Source organism: Xenopus laevis, chromosome 7S (assembly GCF_017654675.1).
Source record: "Xenopus laevis strain J_2021 chromosome 7S, Xenopus_laevis_v10.1, whole genome shotgun sequence".
In the NCBI taxonomy this organism is placed as follows: domain Eukaryota; kingdom Metazoa; phylum Chordata; class Amphibia; order Anura; family Pipidae; genus Xenopus; species Xenopus laevis.
The window spans coordinates 6,784,011-6,808,080 of NC_054384.1; the positions used below are offsets into that span (position 1 = coordinate 6,784,011).

At 35.5% G+C, this 24,070-nt stretch overlaps 1 protein-coding gene across 4 annotated transcripts in view; it reads right to left on the minus strand.

Annotated features, from left to right (window-relative positions):
* The window catches only part of LOC108697174 (protocadherin-15), a 404,849-nt gene that overhangs the window by 242,441 nt on the left and 138,338 nt on the right, over positions 1 to 24,070 (minus strand). For all 4 annotated transcript variants that reach the window (XM_041570856.1, XM_041570857.1, XM_041570855.1 and 1 more), the window contains 2 exons: positions 14,180 to 14,288; positions 8,684 to 8,796 (listed from right to left, as the gene is read on the minus strand). In XM_041570856.1, coding sequence (XP_041426790.1) covers positions 8,684 to 8,796; positions 14,180 to 14,288 — 222 coding nt within the window. The remainder of the gene's footprint in view (positions 1 to 8,683; positions 8,797 to 14,179; positions 14,289 to 24,070) is intronic.

Consider the following 24,070-nt stretch of genomic DNA (forward strand, 5'->3'; position numbering starts at 1 on the left):
ATGTGAAATATGGCACATTTTCCTGCATTGTAAGATGTAGAGGTGATATATTCAAGCATAATGACAGGTATTAAAAACCATATTTATAAGAACTTAGATATTCCTTACTTAAAAAAAATATATTCTTATAGCCTGAGTTCAATTTTGTTTATTGTACACTCTCTTTTCTTATAGTGTAGAAAGCAGAATACTACTTTTAATTTTAAATATACTTTTGTTTTTCTTTCTTTTGCCTTAATCCCATTTGGTATTTTTTTAACACTCTTCCCTATGGCAATGATATTCCCCAATTTCTCAAAATATTATCTTCATTAATACTTCCCTTGCATCTCTCTCTCTTTCTGTATAAGGGTCATCGACTTTTTAACCAATATCTATAGTATTCCATTTTAGCCTCTGTCCATTCAACATGCACCTTATTCTCTTTCTATTGTTGAGGCCATTAGAAAAACAAATGGAATTTCATAAAGTTGAAAATGAAGTCATAACCCACATAAGTAAAAGAACATAACAAGACCTTACGCTCTGAGGAACCTTTAAATCGAAAACTTGGAATATCACTTAAGAAAAGCTTTTTGCTTGGAAATGTCAACTTGCATAGGAAGAAGGGAATATAATATAGCAGTAAAATCTGCAAATTGATGGAAAAGATATGAATATTTTCTTCATGCTACAACAGATTTAGTCTCATATAAGTTAGAAGTGTATAGCTGTGCTTTGATTGGAAAACTCTTTCATAATCAAGTGAGAGTGAGGGCCCATAGTGAAAAAGGCTGCCCCCCTAGCTCAGGCAATGTTTGCACTTACGCAAACCAGTTTCACTATAGACCTTAAAGATTTGAAGCAACAGTCATTAAAAAAGGAAACTGTAGTCATGTTAAAATACTGGGCAGAGAACTAAGCGCACATACTGTAGATTAATGATTTCAAGCCGCACTTCTTCACCTGGTTTAGCAGTGGTTGTGAAATACTAGGATAAAAGGAAAGGCCATGTAAAGACCACAGGCCAAACTGTCAAGATGTGCTGTCTGAATGAAAACTAAGGGGTGTGCTCTTGTACCCTTTAGAGCTCTGCACTTATTCTCCCTGTCTATCTTAAATGATCCCTTACAGTATAGAGTATCTTTGGCTTTTTTTGCTTGTTAGAATTGTAAATTGACTAAGTCTGGATACATGGTTTAATCTATGTATATAAGAGAGAAGGGTGCTAACTGGATTAATGCAGTTGTGTATTGAAACGAATAATGCATATGAATAGCAAAGCCTTGGTTGGAAGGGGGGGGCAAGTACACCAAAGGTCAAATACAAATGATACTCCAAGGGTTAAAGGCAAAATAGTCTGATAACTCAAACAAATGTTCCACATAGGGTGCTGCCTCCTTAATCTGCTGGTCCCAAGCAGTCTACAAATGAATGTATACAAATGAATGTATGGTAAAAGAAGGGGCATGCTCCCATTGTGTAAAATTGGACCAGAACCTTTATTCAAAGAAAAATATATCGCACTTACAATTTAGCAGAGAATGCTCGTTCGTCAAAAAAGTCTGTTAAATATTTTCCCATAGTATTTCGTTGTGTCCCAACTTTCTCAAGGGTGGAAGAGTGATATATCTGTGCTGTATCTGTACACACCACTCCACCAACCTTCTAGAAAATCAAGGGAATATCATGCTAAATGTTAATGGATGTTTCTTTAGAACAAACTGCTAAGAATAGGTTAGAACTGCATCGTGAGAGTTCCGTACAAATGACAGGATCACCCTCATAAAAATCTTCATAAAAGCAACCCTTAGGGTATGTGTTATACATTTTATATTTATGATAATTATATATGCAAGGGAGGGGTTCCATGTGGTTTTCTCCTAGCTATAAAAATATATTTTTTTCAATCAAACGGTAAGGCTTTTAAAGGATTTCACAATATTTTAAAGTCTTAAATTAGCACTTTGGGAGAACATTATTGACTTAAATATCAATAAAAGTCTTCTTTTATTGCCAGATCACTAGAAGTAACTGCCTATTTTTAAATTTTGAATATGTTTGCAACTTGCTGTGGCTCTTGTGAGCACATGGTGAAGATAGTTCATCAGATTAACAATAAAAATCTGCATACTGAAATTCTGTTCTCCTGGAACAACACTAAAGCTCCTATAAGGCCTCTCTAAGTCCCTTGCAATGTTGTACTATACCTATGTCTATGGTTCATTCAATGGTAAACAAAGCAGACTTTGAAAAATAAAAACATAAGGTACAATATAGTAGCCCTTTTATGGTCTCTCACATTAAACTATCTATTCAGCTCATTTAGATGAACATGCAATTAAAATACTAGACACAATTTTAATCATTTTTATTATCAAGTTCATACATGTAAATTTCATTTTCCCCTCTAGCCATAATTTCTTGTTCCAGCCAGAATATTTAAAAGGGATATACAGTATGAAAATACGAGCCATAAACCAGTACTGCCAAAGGAACATCTTTAAGGGGCCGATTCACTAACTTCAAATGAAGGATTCGAAGTAAAAAAACTTCGAATTTCGAAGTTTTTTTGGGCTACTTCGACCATCGAATGGGCTACTTCGACCTTCGACTACGACTTCGTATCGAAGGATTCGAAGTAAAAATCGTTCGACTATTCGACCATTCGATAGTCGAAGTACTGTCTCTTTAAAAAAAAACTCCGACCCCCTAGTTCGCCATCTAAAAGCTACCGAAGTCAATGTTAGCCTATGGGGAAGGTCCCCATAGGCTTGCCTAACTTTTTTTGATCGAAGGATATTCCTTCGATCGTTGGATTTAAATCCTACGAATCGTTCGATTCGAAGGATTTTATCGTTAGGAATAATCCGATCGTACTATCCTTCGCTAAATCCTTCGACTTCGATATTCGAAGTCAAAGGATTTTAATACCTAGTCGAATATCGAGGGTTTATTAACCCTCGATATTCGACCCTTAGTGAATCGGCCCCTTAATGTTAGTGTTCTATAACAAGGCATGTGACATGACAAAAAAATGGCAGCAACAATGATGTTCCTACTACCGTGAAACATATAAAAAAAAATATTATTGTTTACTGATGAATAGATGACAAGCTTGAGAAATGATTAAACAACACAGGTCAACAGATGCAGTAGACCATTCTTGCGTGGAACCGGCAGCTGGCTCAATCTAATTAGATACATTGCTTGGGATAATTGCACCATTAATTGACTGATTGTTGAATATTAGCCTTAAGAGATTACATTCACTTCCATATGTTATCATCGATATTTCCTCATGTAATGTCAGAGAACAAAAAGAACATTGAAGTTTATTGCTCATTTCAGAGGGTTGACAATCTATTATACTCTCTGACGTGTGATTAAAGTGATTTTAATACACTTTTCCAAATGCTTCTGTAATGAATTGCTAACAGGAAGCTCACTGTCTATGTAAATATAATAGGATAAGTACCAGACATGGTATATCAGCCATCCGGAAACCTTTTTATAATTCAGCCCATGTTTCATTCCTTGTCTCTTACAGATGATACTTTACTATTCAAAAACCAATATACAAAAGTTTTTGATGTCTACCAAAATCAGCTTCATTTATCAGAGAACGTAGCAGTGCCCCACAAGTTGATACAATAATGGTTTAATAATACACATAGTGATTAGGTTCATTTTATACATTTTTAGTTTGAAATCCCTTTATTAAATACATTTCATGTGGAATTGCTCTCAGAGCTAGTGATGGGCGGATTTATTCGCCAGGCGCAAATTTGCGGCGAATTTGCGGGATTTGCCGCCAGCAAATAAGTTCGCGAAACGCCTGGCAAAATTCGCTGGTGAAAATTTGCCGGCGTTAAAAAAAATAGTCAAAAAACGGACACCAGCATCAAAAACGGATGCCGGCGTCAAAAACGGACACTGGCGTCAAAAACAAGTCCGAATGCTAAAAACTTTGAAAAATTCGCCTTTTTTTAACTGTAAAATCAGAATTTTTAGTGGGGAAAAAAACTTGAATTTTGTATTATACCCCGAGGCTGCAAAAAGTCTAAACCTGAAAATACTCCATCTGCAACCTGTTGAGGTCCTGTAGAAGTCAATGGCAGAGGTCCTATTTGCAATTTGAAAATATTATTGTCTGCGCTAGGTTTCGTAGGATAAGTCAAACATATCAGTCTTTTCTGTTGATTTCACAAAAAATCCAGACTTTCCGGTTGTCAAATCCAAAAAGTTCTGATTTTTTAAGCAACAACCCTGAAAAAGTGCGACAATTCAAACAAGTCAATTTTCCTGATTCAATTTTCAGTTTTTTATTGATAAATAAAGGCAAATCGTGGATTCTAGTTTGGAATGACTTTTTTTATTTAAAACATCAGAAAAATTTGGAATTTTGATAAATAACCTCCTTTATGTTAAACATTTCCTGGTAATTGCTTCTAAAGCAGTTATAAAAAGATCACAGAACAGGAGAAACTGACTTGGTCAGTATCCCAAAACTTCCCGTTCTAAGCCAATTTTGAAATTATATTTTATATGTCATACTTCTTATGTAAAGCAAGAGAATTACATGACATCTGCAAGGTTAATGATGGAAGCATTCCACTGAGCTTTGGGTGTCAGATTTTTGGTTATAAGTTAACACTGCCATACATCTTACATACAAGAAACCTTTGATGCCATTACATTCTATTAAAACAGTTTGTTTTTGTTAAAAAAAGTATAGGCAACATTTGCTGTTAAGAGAATAGAAGAAGAGTCGGACTGAGTCAACGGGACACAAGGAAAAAGCCTGGTGGGCCCGACTCTCAAGGGCCCGCCAGCCCAGACCCGCTCCCTGCCAATGCTGCCCCCGGCCACCCTCTCTGGCTCCAGTCACAGCAACAGAGGGTACACTCATAAGTGCAAGTGTGGGGGGCATTGCAGTTGTGGCCAGGGTCTGGAGGGCGGTTTGCGGCAGGAGGCCCTTGAGACAGCAGCCCCTGTGGACCCTTGGCCCCCCAGTCCTACTCTAGAGGTTTTTTTTTTTAAGTTTTTTTTCTCTCACCTCTTGCCCTTTTGAAAATGGCTGAAACAAAGTGGCTCCAAATACTGATCTAGGCAATTATTCCTGCAGTATCAGCTTGTTTTTTTATTTACCTTCCAAACTGCTCTTAGGGGCAATTGCCATGTAAATGGTAAATATACTGTATAGGCAGTTTTTTGTAGACTTTTAAATGATGCATAACAGAACATTCTTTTTCCAGGTGTCAGTGTCCCTTTTAACTACTATTTTCTATTATCTTTATTATATTTCAGCACATTATCAAACCATTAGGGAAAGGTCCTAAAAGAAAAATGGATTTGACAAGTAAATACATATATTATAAACTGAATAGATTTATAATAAACAGCCTGCTAGGAATCCAAAAGAAGCCTGGTCAAGTGCTTTCTACTAGGATAGTGTTATCTAGCAATTGTGTAATTACAAGTGGCATGGGAAATCAGGAGAAATTACACTTGAACAAGCCCCATGATTATGCATCAACTTATTTTATTTCAAGTTTCTTAAAGGTCATACGATCAAAGAGGCAATTACCAAGGTACACATGTCGCCAGCTCAACACAGCTTTACTTATATTTCATTATTTTTTTAATGCATATGCAATATATATAACATACCACAGTCAAAAAACATACTTGTCCATGCCTTTATTATCCTTTGCTTGCCGGAAAGCTAAGGATTACATTTAAATATCATGGACTTTAAAGGGGAACTACAGAGCTGACATATTTATGAATAAAGAAATATTTTAACGTATCAAACTTTAAGATCAATTATTCTAAGTCAGAGATTCTAAATATCAATGTCCCAGTGACTCAGGAACAGTTATTGGAGTAAACCCTCCCATTTAAATGGGCCCAGCACAATGTGACGTATCTGGGTATTCAGTTGCCAAAACACCCAGGCGACTTGTATAAAGTAAACCATGTACCACATTAAAGAACTTCAGTCATTATTAAATAAATGGCAGTCTAAATGAAACAATTTGGAAATATATGGAGTGATTGGAAAGACCTACAAAATACATAACAGGAAAATACGAGTCAACAGACAACATCCAAGAGACTAAAGTAATCTTAGGTATACTGAGTAGATGAAGAAGAGATATAGGGAATTAGACAAAAAGAAGGACCAATGAAGAGGGGTTCTAGATTATCTTCCGATTCCCCCATAGTTTACCCCCTCCCTCTTTTCTCCCCTCCCCCTAACTTAGATAGCAACAGTATAGAATCACTGAAAAATATTTAGAAGGAAAAAATGACAGAGGGGCTTCCCAGTCTGTCTAACACAAAAGACAAAAACAAAAGGTTATAATTTGAAGGAATAGCCTGAGGATGATTGTTCTATACTGTATGCTAAATGTGATATGTGGCTTCAATGGAATATTGTATCCCTCACCCCCTCTTCTTTTCTCTTCTGTACCCCCCACATACTTGAAAATTAAAAAATAAAGACTTACAAAAGAAAAAAAAGAAATATTTTAAGAAAAGTACATTCCCATTTTAACATTTGTTAGTAATTATCTTTATACATTTGTATTACATATGGGTTCCAAGTCTGAAAGTAGCAGGCAAGGTTATAGGAGTGTGCTCTGATAAATAAATACCTTAAAAAAGTGCTAAAAGTGCGAGAAAGCCTGAAGGAACACCATGGTGGTTTATATCTGACTCATAGAATTTATTTCCCAACCTGCTTAGGCTCACTAATTCAACCCCAACCTCAACTTTTTCAATTGTGAAGTATTTGATTCTGAGACTTGAAGTCAGTCTGATTTCTAGAGAATCTGTGCCAAATCCACTATGGAAAGCAGAGAAATGTCAACTCTCAAAATCCATTACCTCACTATGGAACAAGGTGAGGATGGGGTTGATACTTTTTTCATCAGGCTCTCATATTATTTGAAACCCTATTACTGCAAATAGCGAATTTGTAGTATCTATGGTCTAGTCTCCAGCATTGCTATCTTGCAAAAGTGAAATACTGGGCTTACAATTACAAGTTCTCCCCTATGCTTCTCCCCTAAGTGCCCTCCAAGTACATACTGTTTGGGTTATTTGACTTCTGATGAAGTTGATCCTAGCCTGTGCGTCTAGTAGGGAAATTAGACTACAAGCTCTTATGAGACAGGGCTTGATACAACTGATCTAACATTTTATGTAATTATGTAAATATATTAACATTATGTAAATTATGTAAATATACGTAATTATGTAAATTATGGAAATATGTAAATTATAATTCTGCATGTTGCCTAAGCAATCATGTGTGCCATGTGTAATAGGTATCACCATGGTTCATCTAGTGACAACAATGCAAGAAACCAGAGGAATCTGCTGCCATAATGGTAATTTCAAGCTCAAAGGGGGAAATGTAATAACATTTGCAAAGAGAACAAACCAATCTTTCAATAACTTTCATGGCATTCATGGTTTTAGAGAAATATGGGGGGTATATAATAGGTTTCTTTAGTGCCAAAAAAAGTTTGCAAACCTTTTTTCGAACGTTAGCAACCATGTTTGCACTATTTTTGACTGATTAAAGACCTCAACAACTTTTCAACGTTTGTGACCAAATTGCTGGCTATAACATATTTAATGAAACTCCAGAGCAGAAGTTAAAGGTTTGCAATGTGAAATTTAGGATTTGCTATGCAATAAAAGTCTAACAAAGAATATTACATTGTAACAGGCAAATTTGTATTCACAAAGTTTTGCTCTTTGCAGATTTTATTACATTTCCCCCATAGAGTTTAATTTTGATATTAAAAAACTCTAAAACTTCTAAAATTTTATCTTCAATAGACTTCAAAGTATATTGTACGTATCTGTCCATTACATGATTGTATGCATAATTATTAGTGATGGGTGAATTTATCCAGTTTTGCTTCCCCAAAAAATTCAAGAATTTCCTTGCGAAATTTGAAAAAACGACTAGAAATTCGCGAAGCTCGAATTTTGACACCCGTGTCAATTTTGATGCCGGCTTTAAAGTCAATTGGCATCTGAATAATGTTGACTTGCCAATAATGTTTTGATGTGAGGGACTTTTCCGCCATGAGTCCAAAATATTGTTATGCCGGCAATTTTTTTTTTTCAAATTTATTCGCCTTCAGTCAATAATAAATTGACTTTTAGAACTACTCAAAACACAACAGGGCTCATTGGCGGACACAGTTGCAGCATGGCAAGTGCAGTTTTGGTTGAAGCACAATTCCAGCATGAATGGCTAAGTGTGAATTTGCACATTCCACAATAGTGACAAATATGTTAAAATACAAAATTGCAGTTGTGAGTTTCTACAAATCAGACCTTGCATTTGAATTTTGTCAATTATTGCACTTGGAGTTATAATTATGGCTGCACATTATGTCTGCTGCACCCACAGTGGGAACCATGGGTATACTGCCAGTTTGAGGGTTCCCCTGTGTCAGTAGGTACATTATGTGCAATTCTTCAGATAACCTGGGCAGATACAATTACACTTAAAAAATAGGTGCTATTCAATGACAATGTATCGGTCCAAATTTCTTTAATAAATGGCATCAATACATGTAATAATTGTATCCAGTTTTGCATGACCAGGTGGCTGTGATCATAAATGATCCCTAATGTTTTCTAAATCTTTTCTATAAAAATAAAAAACACATACCTTTATCACTAAATCAAATTTCTGGTGCAAATCTCGGTTTACTGGCTTCAGTAGTCTGAGCACTGCCGTAGTCTGGTTCATAAAAAAATATTCTGGATAATCCGCGGGAGTACCTAGAAAAATAGACATTTCTATTCAACTTTTCATTCACACTCGACAAAAGCAATCATTGTCAATAACATATCACCTTGTGACTTGTGTCACTATGATTTAGCTTAATAAATGTAATCATCTTCATTAAATAGTAAGACAATATCCAAGCAAAGAGATTGTAATTAGACATTCATTTTATAGGTCTTTCTTTTGCTTTATTATAAGGACAGTTCAAGAACATTACATTGAAATCGCAACTTATATTGAGCAAATGTCATAGCTCTTTTATGAAAAGTGTGAAATAACAAAAACAAAAGTACAGAGATGACCATACATGTATTCAGCTGGATAAACAATTGATTCTCAGAATTGCATTAAAACTTCTATAGTCTGTATATCTTTATCTTTTCCAAACTGCTTTTTACCTCTAGTTAGCAGAGAAGAATTTAATAAAGTAAGTCCTGAGTTACATACCTGCTCTGCTACTAGAAGAAATGAGCTAAATAATGTGTCAGAACATAAATTTGTTGGAAATTATTGGGTTCTGTGCAATGGCCGTGCTTTACATATAATATACATAAATAAGGAGACACTGGCCAAACCTACAAAAATACAAGGTATATGGGAAATTGTTTAAAACCCTTCCACGCTTTTGTTACAGAAAATGGAAAACCACAGGGGAGAGGTATATTTCCCTGCCTTAATTGAGGCAATTGTACTGGCATTACATCAGGGGATTATTGCATATATCCACATCAAGGGACTAGGATTCCTATGAAAGACTTTTATACCTGTAATATGAAAATATAGTATAATGCCTCAAATGCCCCTGCCAGTTAGCTTACAGTATGTTGGACAAACAGGGGCAGAACTAGGGGTAGGGAGAGTAGGCACGTGCCTATGGTGCAAAGCTGGGGAGGGCACCAGGCATGTACCTTCTCTGCCGCCTACCCCTAGTCCGGTCCCCCCTCTCTCCGTCCATTTGAGATTCCGGCGTTCTGCGCATGCGCGTGACCGTAAATTTGTGCATGTGCGCCAGTGACAATTTGCACACATGCATACAAGCAACAATCTGCGCGCAAGTGCACTTCCAAGTGGCGCCATGAACGCCCAGGTTGCCTAGGGCGCCTGGCTGGACTGGCCCGGCTTTTGGGACAAACATCAAGAAAAATTAAAATTAGATTGAATGAACATAAGGACACAATTAAAAATTATAAACTGGATAAGGAAAAGAAAAGCAAGTAGGAAATGGAAAAAGGGAAAAGGTTTAAAAAGAGACAACATCAGCAAAACATTTCCATGAACTGAAACACACGGTCAGTCAAATCAGATGCAAATATTAAAAACAGCACAGGCAGAAAATGATAATAAAACCTATTGTTACAAAGAGAGTATTATTGGATATGGAGGTTAGAAACAGTGCATCCAAGAGGCCTGAATGAACAGTTGAATCTAAGTTGTTTTTTGCAATATGCTTTATGTAACAAGATATTTGAATAGTATTGAATAGTTTTCTTCCTATTTATTTTAATATAAATGTGAGCTTTACATGATTAAATTATAACATTACTCTATGTTCATACAATTAAATGTGGACTATAAATGTACTGAACACACCTACACTATTGATGTCATGGAGGTGGGGCTTTTGGAGTGAATATAAGGGCTTTTTTGGCTTTTTTTTATATACATATACTTGCACTGGTTCATTTGGAGAGGTTAAACTTGATGCACTATTGTCTGTTTTAGCATCAAGGAATTAAACTTAGATTCTTCCTTAGAATTAATTTCTATAATATCAGTAGATCAGTAGAAGCAAATCATCCATAAAAGCCCATCCATAAACTGATAGGGAAAATGTATCCTGTATTTGAGGCCTCTTATTTCCTAATGCAGACACTGCGTGTGGCAAATATATTTCTTAGTAAAAAGGCCTGCGGGTGTAAACAGCCTTCATATCTGTCACTTTACAGAGTTCAAAAATGTTAAAGGTTAAATGATTTGGAATATCTTTCAATCCCATGCAACCACCTGCATACTAAAAGCCTCGCTCCTGCATTTATGTTGTTCTCTGTAGTCAATCAACTGTGTGTAACTCATCAGTACTTTCAGATATAGCTGTCTGAGATCCTTTCTCAAAGCCCATTTACCTTCAGCCAAATCTTCTATTGCAGATTTGAAATACTTGTTTGTGTCTGTTTACTCATAAATCACATCCATTGTGTTTACTGGCCAACACTGAACTCTCTTGAAAATAAATCTACTTCTCTTTGCAAATTGTTCAGGTTTCCCCCCAGGAGAGATTTCTCCCCATACTATTGATGTTTCCATCAGTCTTGGAGACTATAAATCTTCATCTTTGAATAACGGTTCTAATATATCTCTGTCACATTGCTTAATGTCCTGTACTATTCTGAACATGCAAGCAATGACATTTGATCAGGTAGTGATATTTCCAGTGGTCAAGGCTGACTGACATTGTTTGAACAACTCTTTGTCAAGCAGTCAGATATATAAAAAGAATATAAAGTATATTTAACAGGAAAACATGTGGTTAAGTATTTGCATTCACTGTAAATGTGCTATCTATAATCAATAAAAATAGATGGAGTGCTTTGCCATGAAACACATATTTATCATCAGATAAAACCATGGGAGTATTTGTTGCATTGTATGGCATATGTTAATTTCTGCTGCTCTACTGACAGAACATTGCTACATTTGTCTTTCTCCTACAATCAGTAACAAAAGAGTTGTAGTAAAGGGTCTCCAGGCTGATCACAACTCCCACACACTCAAGGGGTTATTTATCAAAGGAAGAATTTTGAAGTTATGTGAATTTTTTTAAACTCAAATAAATGGGAATGTACTCACACCTCGAATGGGAAGTTATTTATGAAAAACTGTAACGTCTAATATTCGATTGTATATTCATGACCACAACACTTGATTCAAATTTGAGTTTTCCTTCAAAAAAAAACTTGAATGCCAGGAAGGCAATTAACATATTCAAATGACTCAATGGACCTTTGCCATTGAGTAAATTAACTCAGTAGGTTTTAGGCAGTGAATATTCAAATTTAGATCTGTTTCCATGGTCAAGTGTGATAAATCTCACATTCAAATTAACTTTTAAATTTAATTTTTGAGTTTTGACACAAAAAGATTTGAAAATTCAAAGTCCAATTTACCATTCAAACCTTAATAAATTTGCCCCTCAAACTTTGGCACCAGTGGTTCTTAAACATGACAGCTGATGCATTGGGGAAATAAAAATAAATGTAAAAGGCTACTTCCTTTGTAGTAGTATTATAGGAAGACCATAATCCTTTTTTGATGAAGTCTGATTTTTTACGATCAGACATTTAAGTTGGAAAAACACAATTTTTTTCGTAGAACTAAAACTCAAAATCTTTATGATTTCTTAAATCACAAAATCACTCCAAATCAGACCTGACGAGTTCATATAGAAGTCAATGGCAGATATCCCATTGACATTTTTTTTTAGATATCCTGATCTGCACTGGGTTTTGTTCAATAATCCAAAGATTTTGTGGTTTTGGGCATCAAATCCAAAAAAAGAATTTTTTTGCAACAAATTCGAAAAATATGTACGATTCAGATTTTTTCCACAATTTTATCGAGTCTTTTCCTGCACAAGAAATTTTCTTGAAGATTTCGTGATAGCATTTATTTATTTGATAAATAATTAGGGGGATTTGGATGGAGTGGTTTTCAGAAAATAGTCATACAATTTTGAATTTTGATAAATAAATAAATAATGTTTGTTTTTTATGAGACTTAAGGTATGAAGAACCAACTTATACCGATAATTCTGGATACCCGGTCCCATTCCTGTCCTACCAACACACACCACCAGGCATCTGCCCTTAGCTTAATGTTGCCTCAAAGGGATTTCCAACTCTTCCCTGGGTCCTCAGCACTGTAATAACTAATGGTGTCTCCTCAGTGAAGTACAGTCTCAGAACCATATAAAGTATTGGTTTCAATTTCCCTTCTTTATCTATAAATTATAATAAAACATATTTATTTTTTTATCTCCTTATCTTTACAGTTTATGCAGGAAATATGAACAAAAAAATCAATATCCAGAACTTTGAAAATTCTTATAGGAGACAACTTGCAAAATTTTGTGCAAATAATAACAAACTGAATGATTGATGGAAGAATGTCTTATTATATAATCAAGAATGATGTATTCAGTGTAAAACAAAATGTACAAAAAGTTATTTATAAAGGAAAGTAGCAGATTGTGCAATAATTTATCTTCAAAGAGTCCAAGTTTCAAATCACTATATAATTACCTATACAATGTCTATTTTAACATTCCTATTAAAACTATTAAAAAAGAAAAGTAAGATTTAGAAGTACTTTCTTGTATTCTTATCTAATGCTGTTATAGTTTCTGGTCAGAAACTGTGTAGTTTTTCTCTGTGACTTCAGATGAGGGTTACAACATTTATTGGGGTGCTGGTGATAACCCTACTACTCAACAACCACATACAATAATATAATGTCTACAGGTAAAAGCAAAAAAAAAAGGTTGAAGGTCAGTATTTTACTGGTTAAGTGCTCGATTTTAATCAAATAATCTAAAATGTTAAAAACTATTTCTTTTTTTCCTTTTCTCTGTAGTAATAAAATAGTAGCTTGTACTTGACCCCAACTAAGATATATTTAATCTTTATTGGAAGCAGAAATAGCCAATTGGGTTTATTTAATGTTTACATTATTTTCTAGTAGATCCCAATTACAGAAAGATTCATTATCCAGAAAGGCCCAGATCCCAAGAGTAGTTTGGATTATAGATCCCATATATCCCCTTCAACAGCATAAACATAATCCGACAATTAAGTAAAAAACAAATCTTAACAAAGAAGTACTGTAGGCGAGAAATGTTGTACATTATGTTTTGGGATTCTGTACCAGCCCAACACAACCACAGCCCTTTGTGTATTGAAAGATGCCCAATACAAGGGTAAATAGTAATTAATTCAGACTTTTGTTATATGGCAACAATGAAACCAGTGAAATTAGTTTTAGCATGTAATTATCAGCCATGTAGCATCAACCACTATGACAGGCAAACCTCATTTTCTCTTTCATGACTTGTGACAAGGATGATTGTCTTCTATACATGCTGAGTGAGCATGTGCAGTGCCACTGACTTTTAACAAAATCCAAGATGGGGAGCTCCTGTGACAGTTTGAAAGTTCAAAGAGATACTGGACCTTTAGGCTGGTGCTGTTAGTTCAGTATGGAAAAATATAGCGTATTAGCCATGTTCATTTTTTAGGCAAATTTACACAAAATATAAGTATGAATATCGCTAATATCAGGAGTAAACATTGTTAAAAGTCACAAAGATTAGAATATACCAACCAATAAGAATTGAATAAAGAATCCCAGGCCGATCTGAGACAGGTTGTATGTTCTGATCCTGGTCTATAGCTTGAATAGTTGGCGTGACATTGACTGGGTTTACAGCTGCCTGTAATAAAAACAATTGTTTATTAGCATAACATGCCAGCATAGTGATATTCTTATATTTTTTTAAAAAAAACATCAATTACATAAAATAAAAGGAGTGTTTGTAAAGCATCTCAAAACCAGAACAAAAAAGGCAGTAATTAAACAGTTACAGTTATTGAATGAGGTTAAAGGAGAACTAAAGCCTAACTAAAGAAGTAGTTGAATGTTGTACATTATGTTTTGTGCTTCTGTTCCAGCCCAAGGCAACTACAGTCCTTTAGCAGTAAAGATCTGTGTCTCCAAAGATGCCCCAATAGCTCCCCATCTTCTTTTCTGCTGATTCACTGCACATGCTCTGTGCTGCTGTCACTTACTGAGCTTAGGGACCCACTCACAATATACAGTACACATAGAATAGAAATGTCACAATATAAGGCTGATTAGTAATTAATTCACATAATTGCTACATGGCAGCACAGAAACCAGTGCAATTAGCATCAGAATTTAATAATCAGCAAACCTGTAGCATCAGCTTATATTACAGCCAGGGAAGCTCATTTTCTGCTGGATAATTAGTGACGAGCCCTAAGCTTAGCTTCTCAACAGCCAATCAGAGCCCACTGAGCATGTAAGTGTCACAGACACTTTCCAAGATGGTGACCCCCTGTGACAAGTTTGAAGTCCTGGATCATTGCTGCTATTGACAAGCTGAAACGTTAGCCTCGTGCAATAAATTCACTATATAAAATATGGCATTTTTAGCCACATTCGTTTTTAGGATTTAGTTCTCCTTTAAGCTGAAAACCATACAAAGCACACTGCTCCACCTGTCTATATTATATTATTAGCAGGCCACCTTCATTTTCCCTTGTTATCAAATTTAAAGTATAATGTATTCAGCACCCTTTTATTTTACAACTACAGCCCTCTTTTATGTATCTAATTTAAAAAATATATATATTTTAAGAATAAGAGCATTTGGGAATGTTTTCACCTTGAAGGGCAGTTTTGAAAGATTACTTTTGGTTTGTAGCATAGTGGGTGTGTCCAGATTTAACATGCAGAATGCTCATTTTAGAACAGAGAAGGGGTGTCAACACAAGCAAAAATAAAACCAACTAATTCTTGCTTCTGTTCATTTCCATTTGTTCAGGCCATTGGCCCATCGAATGGCTAAATATTGTTTGGTCACGTGACCCATCTTAAAATGTGGTTAGGTTTTCAGAAATGGATATTCGTCAAGTAAGTGTTTTTTACCTTAACCGTACAACCACTGATAAATCTCAACCTTTTGTTTTGAAATAGAAAATTCATGTAAATCATTTTAGAAAATGTCACTCTTCATTCAAGCAGTTGACTTGAAGGGGGGTCAGTGACTAAGTGCAACGACCCTTGAAGTCTTGGGATGAACTGAACTTTCTTTTTATGGTTATTTATTACATAAATCAACAGTGGCGTAACTACCAGGGGTGCAAAGGGTGAAATTGCACCGGGCCCCACACCCCCTTGGGGCCCACTGGAGCCGCAATAATGGTTATCACAGGAGGCTGGACAGGGGGAGATGTTACAGCTTGCATGATTCATAGGGGGGAGAGCCCAACAAGGGGGGCCCCAGTGCACATGCTGTACCAGTGCCCACCGGTGAGTAGTTATGCCACTGTAAGTCAAAGTCATTTATTTTGTCTAAACCATATATTCTGTGCAGGAGTGTACATCTTTGAATAAGAAGAGTTTAAAAAGAAACATTTGAATTAACATGCTAAATGCATGTACCTGAATCATGTATTAATATTTATGGAGAATAAATTAGTCTTGTGGGATAAATGTAATTAGCGTACATGTTATACTAATCAAGTAGGCTTTTATAAAAGATAATTTTTAATTAATTTTACAGTTAATACATTCTTGCTTTGATCTCTATTTATTCAGATCCACTTTCTCAGCAGTTTATTCCCTTTAACCCCTTTTCTGTTGTTTGCACCAAAATGGGAAAAGAGTTAATACAAATCCATCAACCACACTTAATTGTGTTTGTTTCTAAAGGACTACAATGTATTAACCCTTTCCAGACATGGTGTTCTCCTCATGGTTCTTGGCAGACTTAATTGGCTTCAAACAAAATGCAAATCTAAGTTGTTAGTGTGCAGTGGGAAAGACTAGAATGGAACAATTTTATGTATGGGCTCATTTAATGCATTTTTGTAGAATGTTATGGAAAGTAGCAATTTGATTAACTCTTTATGTCATCTATTAGTATAATTAATTTTCTTTCCGTTTCTGACTTTTAATTCTATCTATTCCTTTATATTCCTATCTTCAACTGCCCTGACAGGCTGTCAATCAAACAATTAACTGAATGTATGTTTGTATATATAGTGCTAAACTCAACAAAATCTAAACCATAAGAAAAATTATGACATGAGTCCTGAACTGAATATTGGGTTTATTGTATTACTATATGATAAAAAAGAATATTTTTGGTATTTTGGGGACAAGGAACATGGGGTGCTTTGACCACAGCCAAACGAAATGCAGATGCACACCTGGTCCCTCTTTCAACGTTCACGGTGCATGGATCATAGGAGGACGGCACCCCCAACGAAGGGGTACGCCCCCGAAACGTTGTAACCTGTTTGGCTTGACATTAAACACGGGTAATAACCCTTGAGCAAACTTCGTGTGCTGGATTAATTATTACGTGCTTTGACCACTGCTGACCTCCAGCAAAAAACATTGAAGGTCAAAACACCTGTGACCACTCTTAATGACAAGTGTCTTGGTTGACACACACAAAATGATGAAATGCGAAGAAGAGCATCTTATCCACCATTGTTCTTTCCATAGTATCCATAGTCTTAAATGGCTAAGTCACCTTATTGCATGCTGCTCTACATTTATAGAGACAACCTATTGTATCCTCAAATATCCATGATCTCCACCATCTTGGATCAGCGATACCTGTACTTTGCATTAAGTCACATAACATAAACATGTTCATGCACACATTTAGCACTAGAGATCCCCTTTAAGCACTATGTTTTTATAATATCAAGGAACATTTAAAATTATATTTTGTGTCCTTTTTTAGGCTTTAGCTAAACATTTTTATTTATTTCTATATTTTTGGGAGGCATAGCTGAAGAACAAAGATCTTCTTTATGCAGAACTCATTATCTAGCTCTGTTTTAAGTCCAAAGATCTGCCATTTGTTGGTCTATGGAGTCTGTATTTCTAATAGGTTTATCTTTATTATTATTCACAGGCAAAAAGCTGTCAAGAAGCCATATAATATAATTCTAGGTTGCTAAAATAACATGAATTCCAAGTGCTCATTTACAGATCATGAAACTATTAATTTCCATACAAGAACAATGACATATGTGACATATTATAATAATGATAAACGGGCAGCATGCCAACTCATGAAAGAGAATAAAATAACAGAATTGGTATTTCCTCACTTTTATAAAAGACCCTTTCACCCCCTCAGTGTGAGACAGTCATTCAGTTTTGCTACAGTTCCTTCCATAGTCAAAATCAGAATACAAAATTGAGTTTTACATTCAGTACAAAAACACGATATATTTTTCTTAGACAGGTTCAGCCTCACATTGAAAATTTTCAGGTGTTTATGAAGTGCCATAAAAATTTAGTAAGGTAAATAAGAGCTTTATTTGTGTGAAATAAAGACATGGTAAAGCAATTATTTTGGTAATTTCTATTTGCATAACTAATAGGAGACAATCTTCAATGAAATTAACAGAATCCATTTTCAGAAAATGGGCCATTGAGCACAACAATATGAAAATGAGCTGCCATCTTAACCTTCTTATTTACAATGCAACAGCCAAGATCATTGAATGTTTACATAAAGTTGCAAATAAATAATGTAGAAGTGTTAAAAGTTCAAAAAAGGGCCATTAATCATGTTTCTGCAATTCCATTTGTTAGCATTAAAGATAAGCATTAGTAAAAATACGAATTATTCCTTTATGAGCGTATTTTGTTAAAATAACATAGAGGGCATACCTGTGATTGTTTAAAATAGAGTTTGTCCAAAATATGAGATGGGGGTGGGGTGTTTATTTGCAACTATCTAGTTTATATTATTGACAGGCAAAGCAAGAGTCTCCTGTTTCTTTCTACCTGACTTGTAGACTCCCTTGACTCTCTGCTCAAGTAACTGCACTTAAAGCTAAGTGACAGTTAATAATATAAATCCCCATGCTGAGTTTTAACAGTAAATTACCAACTACAGGGCAATGGATATGCAATAGGACATACTTAAGTCAAGTAAGAGTTGGGTCATAGCCAATAAAAACATAATATGAAATAAAGGGTTGTCCAAGGACATTTAGCATTATGTTCTGCCTACTGAAATGAGAATAATTTATTTATGGTTTGTACAGTTTCTAAAAAAATTAAACCCTCATATACAAAAATACAGATGAACTAGACTTTAATTCTATGTTTTTCAGCATGGGGCAACCACACACAACCTTTTTGTATGTAGCGGATTCTCATGGTTTTGGAAAGTACCATGCTGTCCTGGATAAGTAATAATGAGAGGCCTATTTATGAGGTCAAAAATAAACCATAGTAACATAGTAAGTTAGGTTGAAAAGAGACATATGTCCATCAAGTTCAACCTTTTAACTATTTTAGCCTGCCTAGCTGCTAGTTGATCTAGAGGAAGGCAAAAAAAAACATTTGAAGCTTCTCCAATTTGCCCAAGGGGGAAAAATTCCTTCCTGATTCCAAAATGACAATTGGACTAGTCCCTGGATCAACTTGTACTGTGAGCTATCTTCCATAACGCTGCATTCCCTCACTTGCTAAAAAGCCATCCAACCTATTCTTAAAGCTATCTAATGTATCAGCCTGTACCACTGATTCAGGGGGAGAATTCAACATCTTCACAGCTCTCACTGTAAAAAACCCATTCCGAATATTTAGGTGGAGCCTCCTTTCTTCTAATTGGAATGTGTGACCTCGTGTCAGCTGAAAAGACCTACTGGTAAATAAAGCATTAGAGAGATTATTATATGATCCCCTTATATATGTATACATTGTTATCATATCACCACTTAAGCGCCTCTTCTCTAGCGTGAACAACCACCATTTGGCCAGTCTTTCCTCATAGCTAAGATTTTCCATACCTTTTACCAGCTTAGTTGCCCTTCTCTGTACCCTCTCTAATTCAATAATGTCATATTTGAGCACAGGAGACCAAAACTGTATGGCATATTCTAGATGGGGCCTTACCAGTGCTCTTTACAGTAAAATAATGACCCCCTCCTCCAGTGAATCAATTCCCCTTTTAATACAGATCAAGACCTTATTTGCCCTTGATGCTGCTGACTGGCATTGCTTGCAACAACCAAGTTTATTATCTACAAGGACTCCAAGGTCCTTTTCCATTATGGATTTGCCTAGTGCAGTCCAATTAAGGGTATAAGTGGCTTAGATATTTTTACATCCCACGTACAACATTGAATCTCATTTGCCACTTAGCTGCCCAGATTGGCAGTTTGTCAAAATCTTGTTGCAAGGATGCTGCATCCTGGATGAAATTAATTGGGCTAGATAGTTTTGTGTCATCTGCAAACACTGATACATTACTTACAATATCTTCCTCTAAGTCATTAATGAACAAGTTAAATAAAAGTTGACCCAATACCGAGCCCTGAGGGACCCCACTAAGAACCTTACTCCAAATAGAGAATGTACCATTAACAACCAACCTCTGTACCCGATCCTAAAGCCAGTTTCCTATCCATGTGCAAACAACTTCATTGAGCCCAACAGACCTTAGTTTAAAGCAGTCGTTGGGGCATGGTATCAAATGCTTTGGCAAAATCCAAATAGATCACATCTACTGCTCCCCCACTGTAGAGCATCTTACTTACCTCATCATCAAAAGCAATCATATTCGTCTGACATGACCTATCCTTCACAAAGCCATACTGATTGCTGCTTATAATGCCATTCACTAGGACAACATTTTGAATGTGATGTCTTAACAAGCCTTCAAAGAATTTGCCCACCACAGATGTCAAACTTACTGGTCTGTAATTGCCAGGCTGAGATCGTAACCCCTTTTAAATATTGGAATAACATCAGCTTTTCTCCAATCCACAGGTACCATACCAGATGAAAGCAAATCTGAGAAAATCAGAAATAGGAGCAAGTCTAAAACTGAATTAAGCGCTCTTAGAACCCGGGGGTGAATGCCATCTGGCCCTGGCGCCTTGTTTACATTACTTTTATTAAACTTTATGAATCATACCATGAGTCAGCCAGTGACTAGATTGAGCTCAGTCAACAGTGCAGATATGAAGTGAGCCTGGGAACCCTGACTCCTCTTTTGTATACACTGAAGACTGCCTTTTCTATATCAGTTACAACCATACTGGTACGATTATTTAAAGGAACAACACTCTCAACCCGCATCTTTTTACTATTAATATACTTAAAAAACTTTTTAGAGTTAGTCTTAACCACAGCCGCAATACGATCCTCATTACCTATCTATACCTTCTGGATTGCTGTTTTACAACATTTATTACAGTGTTTATATTCATTAAATGCAGTTTCTGTTCCAACAGACATTTTAAATGTCTTTCTCTTCTTTCCTATTAACATTTTCACTTCTATATTAAGCCACATAGCGTGATTTTATGTGCTTCTACATGTACTCCTTAAAGGAGAATTCAACCCAAAACATAAAAAACCCTACCAAACTTAGGCCCCCCTCCCTCCTCTCCCTGCCTAAGTGTTACCCCAGGCAAATGCCCCTAACATTGTACTAACCCCTAGGTGCAGATTCAGGCATCGGAGTTCATGGTCGCCATCTTGAGCCAATTTGGTACCCTTTGGAATGAAACCAGTATGTCGGCGCATGTGCAGTTGGAGCAATTTTCTGGTTTGCAACAACTGTGCATGCGGCAAAACTCACAAAAATTGCTGAAGCACCGGTCTCATACCGAAGATTACCGAATCGGCTCAAGATGGCGGAGATGAACTCTGATGCCTGAATCTGCACCAAAGGGTAAGTACAATATTAGGGGCATTTGCCCGGGGTAACATTTTCCCTTGTTTCTGGTTCCTAGTATAAGGAACCTCCCTTTTATAGATCACATTAAAGTAATCTTTCCAACAACTTTCCTTTACTCCTTCCCCTATAAATATATTGGGCAGTTAGCAATGAATGAACTCTCAAAAGTGGATTTCAGAATTTATACCAGTGTTCAGTGTATGTAATAAAACCTCTCAACCAGATCTTATAATTGTGCTACGCGCAATTAAAATCCGGAGTCTTGAATGGATTACATTTCACACTTCAAAATTCCATTTTTTTATTTATCCAAATTATTTTTCTGTTTATGACATTTTTATTCCCCAAAAGCATTGTGTTGGATGCAGCTGCACATTTGCTAATTGTTTTGCCAGAAACGGGAAACATTGTGTTACACATTTAACTAATGGCAATGATGATATGATGTTAATTACATGCAGGGATATTTCAGTCTCACAGATAAGCTACAAATACCTGCATCATAAATGTATTTCGCAAGTCAAAAATGGCAGCAAGTGAAGCCACGGTCATGACTATTACTGAATATGATACCATGTTAGTACATATATATATTCCCCTGCTTTTAATATTGATTTAATTGGCACCACAGAACATTTGATACATGTAAGGTCAGTATTAACATTTATCAATAATTTAACCAATTTGTTAGGTAATGGATATATTTAGTACATAAATAGCATTAATAACTGGTTTCATCTGCAATGAAGGAATAGCGATGCACAAATCTGCCCCATTTTGCTTCACCAAATAAATTGCGAAACTGCTAAAATATTAGCTAAACACCAAAAAAATTTGAGAAACACTTTAAAGTCTACGGGTGACTTTTGTAATAAGTGATTTTTTTCATCATGTATGATTTTATAGTGCATTACTGAGTTTTGCAGCCGGCAAATAGTTTTGCAGAGTGGCACCAAAAAATTGCCACACAGTCAGCTTCACATGCAACAAAAATGATGCATGGTAGATAGAAATGATGCGCAGTATACAGACATGCTGCTCAGTAGACAAAAATGTCATGGAAGATAAAAAAAAGTCGCTAATAATGAAGTGTGTGAAATCACAAATATCGATACACAAATATGTTTTTAATTTTAATATGTTTCATTAGCACAAAAAACATTTGTAAAGACCATTGCAAATATACTGTTAGTGACCATATTTGCACCCTTTTTTGACTGGTTATAGACTTTAAGAACTTCCTCACAGAGTTTGCGACCAAATGTCTTTTGTGAACATTCATAGTGTGTGTAATAAAATTTTTCTATTGCAAATCATATTTTGCTACAACATATTTAATTCAATTAACCCCCTAGTGTTCAGGTTATTGTAAATGACCCCTATTATCTTTAATAATAACTCTTATAATGGCAACTGCACCAATATGTTGAAAGTTTGGATGCACTAAATGAATACATATAATAAGTCCTAAGTTGTGCCAAGCTATATAAGTTTTATATACTTATAAAATATGATGATTCAACCTTGAGTCTAAACTAAAAGAAGAAATCAGATGGGGCTCCAGCCAAGTAAGTTAATATTGGTGTCACATTGATCTTCTAACTTGGCTGAAATGAAACCTGAGTTGGTCATATTATGGCTGGCATTTCCACAGAAATTATAAAACATCAACATTAAAGGAACAGTAACATCAAAAATGAAAGTGTTTTAAAGTAATCAAAATATAATGTACTGTATGTTGCCTTTAAAAACACTACTGTAGTTAAACAGGGCTATATAAATAAGCTGCTGTGTAGCTGTGGTGGCAACTGTTTAAAGGAGAAAAAGCTCAGGTTAAATCATAGATTGCTATTTAATCTGCTATTTAACCTGTGCCATTTTTAGCCCTATTTCAGTTGCCTCCATTGCTACTCAGCAGCTTGTGTTTATATGAACTATAGTTGTGTTTGTGATGCAAACAGATCAGTTATACCAGTGCAGAGCAACATAACTTGATATTTTAATTATTTTAAAATGGTTTCATGTTTTGTTTTGGTGCTACTGATTCTTTAATTCTATGCAATAACGTCATAAGTGGTTTCTTCTGCATTTAACGAGAAAACGTATCAAAAGATCCCTATCAATACGTGAGCAGTTATAATTAACAATATATAATATAAACTTGTTTGGAGCCCACTGCTGAAACCAATTTAACAAAAATCTAAAAGTTGCACAAATTTAAAAAAAAAAATGGTTTCCAAAAATGGACATTATGTAACTAGCTGCAAGAGGTATGAACAGTCAAATGTGACCATCAAAACCATAAGGCAAAATTGTGTTATAGGGAAAAGAAATCAGCAGAGTGTACAGTACATACATTTCCTGCTAATGGGGATCCAAAATAGGCCTGCTAATACTGCAAACTACTTTTGCTATACATTCATTATATTTCATTAATCATATTTATTTCTTAAGGCCAAGACACCAATTATTAGGTTGTAGACCCTTATCATTGATACTTAAACAGATTTTTATACTGTAGTAGTAAACTGTTTACACTGCAAATAATGAACTGTATAATGTAAAATTTGATTCCTAACCCAACAACTGTATTTTTTCTCAGTTGTAATATTGTTGTGTACGCAGCCATCTCACGTCATTTTGCCTGGTCATGTGCTTTTAGAAAGAGTCAGTGCTGCACAAAGGAACTGCTTTCTAACAGGCTATTGTTTCTCCTACTCAATGTAACTGAAGGAGTCACAGTG